Genomic DNA, 10,004 nt, shown 5'->3' on the forward strand with positions numbered 1-10,004 from the left:
ACTCGCCTCTGTGAAGAAAGCAGTTGTAAATATAAAGTAACAGCTTCCACTTTATCGACTTAACGATTTATCCACTTGTCTTTTAAAGATCAATAGATAAAAGAAAGTACACCTCTCTCATGACCTAACAAGATAGTGCATTAGCTACTTCAATGAAGTAATACTATAATATTCTAGTTATTCTGATTGCAAATTGGTCTGCCTAAGGCCTTGTGCCATTAGTGAACTTGTTCAGGCATTTAATATACTGATGGTAGGATCAAGTTACATTACCAGCCCATAACCATTGCAACCATGGACTAAATGCTTAGAGCTCTGCATTCTTTCAATTTTTACAATAGTTTATGATTTTACTGGCACCATTCCAGAAAAACAGTTTTGTTCAAAGCAGATTTAGTGTCCCAGTAGAATCATGAGAGGGAGATTTTAATTCCAACAAACATGGAAAACCCTGACTTTCAGCTTTTATATCATTGGGATGGGAGAATTTGGGAAGTGGGTGGAGGCGGGGCCTCATGTCCAATCTGTACCCAGCAAACAGCTTGTCATTTTCAAAATTATTAAACTGCAAATTTAATCCTGACCTACCAGGTTTCCCTGGCTTCGAGAAAGCCACTAGCTAAACTGAGACAAAGAACTGTTAAGTGAAGAGGGTAGGTACCTTTCCAGTTAGCTGCTGGGCCCATTCTGTTACTCTAAGTAATGCCCTGTTCCCTAGTACCCCACACACAGTGATATGTGCTCCCTGGTCAGAATGGGGGATGTGGACCGTTTTGTAGCTACTTCTACTGCCTTACCCTGGAAGCCAAGCTTTTCAGTCAAGTGGCCTTTGGAGTTGGGAATCTTTCATTTTTATCATGCAGGCATTGTGGAGTTCACTGCTGCTTCAGCACTTCCTACACAACCCTCCTCACCTCCTGCCAGCCTGAATTGTTTCACTGTGAAGAAAATTGATCGAATCTATGAAGTTTCTTCTTTGGTTGCTGATGTTTTTTTTTGGTTCCTATTTTTAGTGTTGGATGACTTTGATGTACGCATTCTCTGTCGACATATACTCTGTCATTAACTTCTTCAGTTTCTTCAACTGGCTATGTATTGCATTAGCCATTGTCGGAATGATGTGGCTACGCTACAAGAAGCCAGAAATGGAGCGGCCTATTAAGGTAAACGGACAGCTATAACCCTGATTCATTTCACATGTTTACAAAGACACCTTTGTGTATTGTACAAGATGGCTATCTTGTGGCTGTAATGGTATCAATTCATACTATTCATGTGTAAAGTAAAACGAGTATGTAACCTTGGCTTTCTCAATAACTTCCAGCTCAGCAATTTGTAATTGCACAAAATAAAATCATTCCACCATCAGGGAGTTAGTGCTCAGTAAAAGGGTTAGAATTTTCTAGAAGGAGGAAGGAAACAAAACTCTGAAGTGAGGTGATCTATGCCACCTGTGCACATCTCTTGTCCTGGAGTCGTTTGCAGAGTTGCTTTAAAAGAGATTTGGGAATATAACATCCTTCAACTTCAGCATGGATCTAATACACTGCAGAGATCAAGTAAGGTAGGAAAGCGCTTGGGAATCAAGGTCATCAGTGGTCAACCTAATCAAGTAACTTGGAGCACAACATGTCGCACTTTTAAGAATTCTTTGAAATATGTGTATTTATCCCATAAAACAATGCTGTCAGGGAGTTGGGAACTTGCCATGTCATTTTCAAAGGTTGTCCCTTAGGTCAACGTAATGTTCAGTGTACGTTGAATATTCCTAACATAAAGTGGAGGGGTTGTGTCACAATGACAGGAGCTGGTATTTGACTCTATGGGGAGGGCTGTATCACCAGATACTGTGCTTTTCAGTCACAGTCCAATTCATAAGGAGTGGTTTTTGGCACTAAGCCAAAGAAAAATACACTGTGTAAAATCCCGGAAGTTAAGTGACCTTCTCTTTTAAATAATGTATTTTGTGATTGAAGCATTTTCATTTCTGACCTTTTAGAACAAAGGATTTAACGATTTGCTGTAAATATTCAAAGTAGATTTGTGACCTAAAAAGATGTCAGCATGAAAGTATTTTACAATTTGGAAATGGCTAATATACACCAGTATAGATTCATAGAGTCATATAGCACAGAAAAGGTCCTTCAGCCTATCGGGTCTGCACCAATGTAACAACTACTAAAAATGCATTTGTCCCATATCTTATGATATTTGAAGTGCTCATCCAAATATTTTTTTAAAAGCTGTAGGGTTTCCGGCCTCCATTACCTTCCCAGGCAGTGCACTCCAGATTCCCACCATCCGCTGAGTGAAAATGCCCTATCCATGTCTCTCCTTACAACTCAAATTCTCCACCTCAGGCAACATCCTGATGAACCTCCTCTATACTCCCTCTAGTGAGATCATATCCTTCTCTAGTGGCTACTTCAGAATACAATGGGATCTTGATCAAATGGGATGAGGAGTGGCAGATGGAGTTTAATTTAGATAAACATGTGGTGCTGCATTTTGAGAAAGCGAATCAGAGCAGGACTTATACAGTTAATAGTAAGGTCTGGGGAGTGTTGCTGAACAAAGACACCTTGGAGTGCAGGTTCTTAGCTCCTTGCAAGTACAGTTGCAGGTATATAGGATAGTGAAGAAGGCATTTGGTATGCTTTCCTTTATTGGTCAGAACATTGAATGTAGGAGTTGGGAGGTCACGTTGTGGCTGTACAGGACATTGGTTAGGCCACTGCTGGAATATTGCGTGCAATTCTGGTCTCTTTCCTATTGGAAGGATGTTGTGAAACTTGAAAAGGTTCAAAAAAGATTTACAAGGATGTTGCCAGGGTTAGAGTTATAGAGATGTACAGCATGGAAACAGACCCTTCGGTCCAACTTGTCCATGCCGACCAGATATCCCAACCCAATCTAGTCCCAACTGTGAGCACCCGGCCCACATCCCTCCAAACCCTTTCTGTTCATCTACCCATCCAGGTACCTTTTAACTGTTGCAATTGTACTCGCCTCCACCACTTCCTCTGGCAGCTCATTCCATACACGTAACCCCCCTCTGCCTGAAAAGGTTGTCCCTTAGGTCTCTTTTCTATCTTTCCCCTCTCACCCTAAACCTATCCTCTAGTTCAGGAGTTCCCCACCCCAAGGAAAAGACTTTGCCTATTTATCCTATTCTTGCCCCTCATAATTTTATAAACCTCTATAAGGTCACCCCTCAGCCTCCGACCCTCCAGGGAAAACAGCCCCAGCCTGTTCAGCCTTTTCAACCTCTCCCTATACCTCAAATCCTACAACCCTGTCAACATCCTTGTAAATCTCTTCTGAACCCTTTCAAGTTTCACAACATCTTTCTGATAGGAAGGAGACCAGAATTGCATGCGATATTCCAACAGTGCCCTAACCAATGTCCTGTACAGTCGCAACATAGCCTCCCAACTCCTATACTCAATACTCTGACCAATAAAGGAAAGCATACCAAACGCCTTCTTCACTATCCTATCTACCTGCCACTCTACTTTGAAGGAGTGCAATGAACCTGCACTCCAAGGTCTCTTTGTTCAGCAAAACTCCCTAGGACCTTACCATTAAGTGTATAAGTCCTGCTAAGATTTGCTTTTCTAAAATGCAGCACCTCTCATTTATCTGAATTAAACTCCATCTGCCATTTCTCAGCCTATTGGCCCATCTGGTCAAGATCCTGTTGCAATCTGAGGTAACCCTCTTAGCTGTCCACTACACGCCCAATTTTGGTGTCATCTGCAAACTTGGCAGATTTGAGCTAAAGGGAGAGGTTGAATAAGCTGAGGCTGTTTTCCCTGGAGCGTCAAAAGCTGAGGGTGACCTCATAGAGGTTTATAAAATAATGAGGGGTATAGATAGGATAAATAGACAAGGTATTTTCCCTGGGGTGGGAGAATCCAGAACTAGAGAGCATAGGTTTAGCGTGAGAGGGGAAAGATATACAAGGGACTTAAGGGGCAACTTTTTCATGCAGAGGGTGGTGCGTGTATGGAATGAATTGCCAAAGGAAGTGGTGGAGGCTGGTACAATTGCAACATTTAAAGGCATCTGTGTGGGCATATGAATGGGCCAAGTGCTGGCAAATGGTATTAGATTGAGTTGGGATATCTGGTGAGCATGGACTGGTTGGACTGAAGAATCTGTTTCCATGCTGTGCATCTCAATGAGTCTAGTGAAGTGATCAGAACTGCATACTGTACTCTAGGTGCGTCCTAATCAATGCTCTATGCAACTCCAATATTACCTCCTCGCTCTTATACCCTATGCCACTGTGACTGATGAAAGCAATTATCTAATATGTGGCCTCAACTATCCTCTTCACATGAACTGCTGACTTCAGCGATCTGTGAATAATTACCCCAAGATCCCTTTGTTCTGTAAGCTACACAGTATCCTGCCATTCATTAAATACCTCTTCCTCTTGTTTCTTCTTCCAAAGTGCATCACCTCGCACTTAACAAAGCAAATCTGCCACCGGTCTGACCGTGTGACCAACCCATCTTTACCTTCCTGTAAAACCCACAACCATCTTCTTTGCGATGAACCACTGTCTTGGTGTCACCTGCAGATTTGCTTAACATTACACCCACATCTTCATCCATATCATATTATTAATATGAAGAAAATGAACAGTCAGGATTCCAGTACAGATCCTTGGGATACACCGCTGGATACCGGCCTCAAGTCATTTGGACAACCTTTGTGTCCTATTACTAAGTCAGTTTCTGATCCATCTTGCCAGGTTTCCCTCAGTTCCATATGCTTTAACACTCTCAGTCAGTCTCCCATGTGAAACTTTGTCAAAAGCTTTGCTAACATCCATATAAACTACATCAGCTGAGTATCATTTCAGAATATCAATGTTGTGCTTGAATAAATTTCAGCCATTCTTCACCAGCCCTTTTGTATTAGAGCTGAATTATGTTTTGACAGGTAGATTTCTCATTTGTACAGGATGATATAAATCCATTGATGTTTGTATCGAGCTGATCTAGTCTTTGATTTATGTGACCCAAAAAATAAATGTAGAAGAAACTGCAAACTTGATTCAAATGGAAATTCAGTGCTAATGAAGTTTAAAATGTTTCTTTGAAATCTATTTTACTTCTTTCTTTTACCTTGCAGTTTAACATCCTGCTGCCAATCTCTTTTGTGCTAGCCTGCATCTTCTTGATTGTTGTTTCTATCTGGATGACACCTGTTGAATGTAGCATTGGATTTGTCATTATCCTCTCTGGACTTCCAGTCTATTATGTTGGCGTTTACTGGAAAAACAAACCCAAGTGGCTCTTGAACATAATCTGTACGTATGGTCACAATAAAAATATGTGGTTAATAAGTAAACAATGCATCATAAAGTGAATTTCACACTTCATCCTGCAATTCTTGCCATGACAGAGAGTGTCTCTTTTGTGCTGAAAAAGCCAAAAGAAGTCAGGGCTCCCAAGGCCTGCACCTGAACCATCATTCCTCATTTCACAGTGGTGGTGGTGGTGGTGGTGGTGTGGAGGGTGCAAATGGTGTCAGGCCATATTTTATGCATGAGAGGTTTAAATGGCCAGCTGCCTCCACTGAAATCAGATTTTAGAATCTCTGACATATGGACCCCAGAGAGTGGAGATTAGACCAGCTAAAACAAGGTCTGTTCTTGGTCTGGATAGGCAGGATTAAGCTCTGGAGACCTGAGATACCTCTGTGGATATGTCTCAGATCAATATTTAGTGTCAGATCAGATGTCCTTTGGGTAATTGGAGAAGATTGTGCATTTAAAAAGTGCATAAACCCATGAAAGGTGGTCGTCAGGGTAAGAGAAGGACCTGGGGAAACAGTAGTATATATTACTTTTATTAGATCAGGAGGAATATTCTGACCATCTTCAGCTGCTTCATCAATCATCCCTCCATCATAAAGTCAGAAGTGGGGATGACTCACTGATGTTTGCACAATGTTCAGCACCATCCGCAAGTCCTCAGATACTGAACCAGTCCATGCTGAAACGCAATAAGATCTGGATAATATCTAGGCTTGGGCTGACAAGTGACAAATAACATTTGCGCCACACAAATGTCAGGCTATGGCTATCACCAATAAAAGACTACTGCAATAACTACTGCCCTTTGATATTCAGTTGGTGTTACTATCAACATCCTGGAGGTTACCATTTACAAGAAACTCAATTGGATTCACATATAAAAACTGTGGCTACAAGGGCAGGTCAGACGTGAGGAATACTATGTCTAGTAACTCTTCTCCTGACTCCCTAAAGCCTGTCCACCATCTACAAGGTACAAGTCAGAAGTGTGATAGAATAATCCCCATTTATCTGGGTGAGTGCAGCTCCAACAACACTAGAAGCTTGACACCATCCAGGACCAAGCAGCTCACTTGATTGGCACCACATTAACAAGCATCCACTTGCTCCACTATTGATGCTCAGTTGCAGCAGTGTTACAACACTACCCAGGGCCCTGCAATTAACCGTATAAGTCTCGCCCTTGCTCGTCTTACCAAAATGCATTATCTGACATTTATTCAAATTAAAATCCATCTGCCATTCATCAGCCCAATGGCCCAATCAAGATCCTTTTGTACTCTTAGAAAATCTTCTTCACTATCAACTATATCATCAATGTTTGTGCCATCTGCAAACCTAATAACTATTCCTACTAAATTCTTATCAAATTGTTCATAAATGACAAACAACAGTGGACCCAGCACCAATCCCTTTGGAACACCACTGGTAACAGGCTCCAGTCCAAAAAACAACCCTGCACCATCATCCTCCATCTCCTATTGGCAAGCCAATTTTATATCCAGTTGACAAGCTCTCCTTGAATCCGATGTGACATAACTTGAATAATTAGTCTACCATGTACAATGTTGACCTGATTATTTTGCCCTAAAATAGCAGTCATTGCCCTGTGCAGTCCAATTTTGGAATTATTGGAAACCTGCTGAATAAACAGGCTGGTATTTTGGCTTCTTTATGCTAGGCCCCTGTAAAAATAGTAAAGTTAGAGATCTGATGTTTACAGGTTGTCTATCGCCACCATTTTGAGCCAGTTACTGTCTTTTTAATTAGTATGTTTGAAAACATGTTGTTTAACATTAGCACATTGTTAGTTTTATCATTAAAAATTTTTCCTACTTTCTTGCAGATTCTGCAACTGTTTTCAGTCAAAAACTTATGGAGGTAGTACCTCAGAGTTCATAATAAAACAAATTGAACTCCTTCAGAAAAACGCACAAAGATTCAAGCAATTGAGACGTTGTTACACACTCCAAAGTCAACATTTTATTCATGGAAACACTTCTCATAACTTCAATTTGAGGATTTAGTCAACCACTTCAAAATTGGTTGAGAAAGCATCACATGCTCCTTTCATTAGAAAGGGAGTAAATGGTTGAGTACTATACTGGGTGAAGAGTATGCAATGTGTTTTGGTGTTTGTATAAATATCCCTCTGTGATTATTTGTGCATTGGTCAAAGGCTACTGATGGTGGATGCAATTCTGAAATACCTTCATGCCTGCAAAACTGTCTTAACTGTGGACAGGGCTAAAATTTAGGAATTACATGGGAGAGATTGACTGTTTGTTGGATCTTAGACAATCTTTGTTAATAAATATAGCTAGTTTGTTCATTTAGTTGAGAGGAATTAGAAAAAAAAATACTTTTTTTTTAGCCAAGATGTTGTGGTTCCTTACACTCAGAGACTGACCCCTAGAACTTCATGAAGTATTTCTTTGTATTGCAGTCCACTTTTATTTTCAAGTTTGTGTATAATGAGTAATTAAATGAATGCAATGGCCTATAATAACTCCCAACTGTTTATCCAAAAAGCAACAAAACTACATGTAATAGAAGGCTCAATATCTGATCTGTGTTCTCAATGATATTAATATGAAGCAATAACACATAAACTGTCTTTGTCTCTAGTGTCATGAAAGGAATACTGGTAAGGTCCTTCAGTGATTCTTATTGAAAGTGGTTGGTAAGGTTAAATGTTGTGTTTGCAGTATTGGGCTAGGCTGTGATTGAACAGCTTGCTGATAATTGCAGTCAATGTTTACTAATAAATCATATCTCCATTAATGGAAGGTTCTGCAATGTAACCAGTGCTTGTGGATCCAAACACAAGCAGGACAGAAAACTTCAAGGTTGCACCCAATGGTGCTTTATATTACATTGCCTGAAATAATGTGGTTAACGGAAGGACATTTCATTAGTGTTCATCATGTGGGGCCAAAGATCTGGTCAGCACATGAGCCAGCACTAATACCCTTCCAGGCTCAGCAGCTCATTCAAGCTTGGGAAGTCCGGTCCTTTTCTCAGTTACTTTGTTGTCGTTTCTTTGTATGGGGCAAATGCAGATTCTGCCCCATAGATGGCAAATGACCCCCACAATTTTTTTTAATTTCAGCCTTAAATGATGAATATGTAAATACAAAGTCTTTGCATCCATAGTTTTTAAAGATTTTGTTTTGCATTTATCTTATCAGATTTTCTGTACCAACAATACCTGATGAAGGAACTGACTTTTCAACACTGTTTATTATTTTTACATATTAGATAATTAATACCTTAACCCAACCGATCCTAGATAATATAAATTTTCTTTCAGTGGAATTGCCCCCCTGTGGCAGTCTAGATGCTGGAATCATTGATGCTGTTCTTTGAGCTATCTCAACAGTCCAGTATCTTTTTGAAATTAGTCTAATCAACATAGTATAAATTTATCAATGCTTGTCTTTGAAGCTGTATTTGTTTAATATTTTTAATTAATATTAAAATATTTGAGCTGTAAATAAGTTAAATATATCATCCAGAAAGCCACAGATTAATTGTCATATATATATATATTGTCATGACCTTCCACTTTGTAATATCTGAAAGTTTATGGAGCATTAATCAAACTGAACATTGTGCTCTGCTTCTCATTTAGTTTATTTTTAAATTAAGTCATAACAACAGGTAACAATTTTGGTTCAACTAAAAAATGCAATGTTTCAGGCAAACACAACCATTGAAAATGCATGCTATTCCAGTTAACTGTATTGCTTAAATGTGTTGTAGACTGGCTATGAAAGGCAAGCAATTCAAGCTGCTGTGTTTAAGACTCAGTTCTGATTTGTCAGCCTCTCATTACCTTCTCCAGAGCAATAAAGGATAGGCAATAAATGCTGGCCCACATTCCTTGAAAAAATAAATTCCACAGGATTTGTTAAGTTGACACTAGTGAAAATTTAGAGTGTATTCCCCACGATATGTTTTGTATGTTATTTAGCTGATGCCAACTTGAATGGAAGAGGATGTTTTTATTCTTTCTTTGATTATAGAATTATTGATATTGTTGATGCATAAGATAGTGCAACATTATCTGGAATTGTGGAGCAATCATTACCTTTTTTTTGTTCTTTTTCTGCTTTAATGCAGCACTGTAGAATCTGTTCAAGTTTCTCATTAAGGTCAATCTTTGTGTCTGTTAATGTAGAATGCTGCAGAGCCACTTGCCAGCAAAACAGAGCCATTGCCTGAATAAAAAATCCATTTAATAATTGCAAATAATAATTATACTCAAGTACATTTTGTGTCAGCAGTTATCCATTTATAACACTCCCACTTCTCAGTCTCAAGCTTGTTGGTTCAAATCCCATTTGAAACCTGACCACAAAATTTTCTGTACTTCAGTGCAGTACTGCACCTTTTGGAGATACTGCTTTTCAGATTAAATAATAAAACAAAAAAAACTGTCTTGCAACCAACTCCAGCCCCAGTGAGTATAGCAGATCCAGTGGCACAATTGCAGGTAAGAGTAGGGGATCACTGGTGCTGGGTTGATATTGATCTCTAAATTACCATTACAAAAGTAGATTGTCTAGTCAGTATCACATTATTTCTATGAGCTTGCTGCATATAAATTTGTTTTCTGCATTTTTTACCTGACAACAGTAGCTAAACTTTTAAAAGTGTCTTTGGAATG

The 10,004-nt window shown here is 39.4% G+C and overlaps 1 protein-coding gene across 1 annotated transcript in view; it reads left to right on the forward strand.

Moving 5' to 3' along the window:
- slc7a5 (solute carrier family 7 member 5) overlaps positions 1–8,970 on the forward strand; it is a 31,756-nt gene extending 22,786 nt beyond the window's left edge. Inside the window, exons 7-9 of the mRNA XM_043707522.1 lie at positions 1,014–1,163; positions 5,146–5,323; positions 7,179–8,970. Of these exons, the coding sequence (XP_043563457.1) occupies positions 1,014–1,163; positions 5,146–5,323; positions 7,179–7,234 (384 nt within the window). The 3' untranslated portion in view covers positions 7,235–8,970. The remainder of the gene's footprint in view (positions 1–1,013; positions 1,164–5,145; positions 5,324–7,178) is intronic.
- Positions 8,971–10,004: the final 1,034 nt, after the last annotated feature.

The sequence above is a fragment of the Chiloscyllium plagiosum genome, chromosome 17 (genome assembly GCF_004010195.1).
Source record: "Chiloscyllium plagiosum isolate BGI_BamShark_2017 chromosome 17, ASM401019v2, whole genome shotgun sequence".
NCBI classification, from domain to species: Eukaryota; Metazoa; Chordata; class Chondrichthyes; order Orectolobiformes; family Hemiscylliidae; genus Chiloscyllium; species Chiloscyllium plagiosum.